Source organism: Fulmarus glacialis, unplaced genomic scaffold, assembly GCF_000690835.1.
Source record: "Fulmarus glacialis isolate BGI_N327 unplaced genomic scaffold, ASM69083v1 scaffold19745, whole genome shotgun sequence".
In the NCBI taxonomy this organism is placed as follows: domain Eukaryota; kingdom Metazoa; phylum Chordata; class Aves; order Procellariiformes; family Procellariidae; genus Fulmarus; species Fulmarus glacialis.
This window is the reverse complement of record NW_009215163.1, coordinates 1-216: the sequence shown is the minus strand read 5'-3', so window position 1 is coordinate 216 and position 216 is coordinate 1. Positions and strand designations below refer to the sequence as shown.

Sequence of the window (216 nt, the reverse complement as noted above, 5' to 3'; positions counted from 1 at the left end):
GCGGTGGAGACTGACCTTTGGACTTTGACTTGATCTTGGAAGAGCAGGGCTTGGTCACGTAGACGATCTCCTCGCACTGGGCATTGTACAGGGCTTTCTTCAGGATGCCGGAGCGAGTTTTCACGCCCGTCTGAGCGCTACACCCCCCCCAGCTCTCAAATTTGTACTTGCAGTCGGCTGGAAGAGAGAGGAGAGGCCTCAGAGCTGGCCAGGACC

The 216-nt window shown here is 57.4% G+C and overlaps 1 protein-coding gene across 1 annotated transcript in view; it reads right to left on the bottom strand.

The window, feature by feature from the left end:
- Positions 1-181, bottom strand: part of LOC104077573 (midkine-like) — a gene marked incomplete at its 5' end in the record, with an annotated part of 591 nt that extends 410 nt beyond the window's left edge. The window contains one exon of the mRNA XM_009578854.1: positions 16-181. Coding sequence (XP_009577149.1) covers positions 16-181 — 166 coding nt within the window. The remainder of the gene's footprint in view (positions 1-15) is intronic.
- Positions 182-216: the final 35 nt, after the last annotated feature.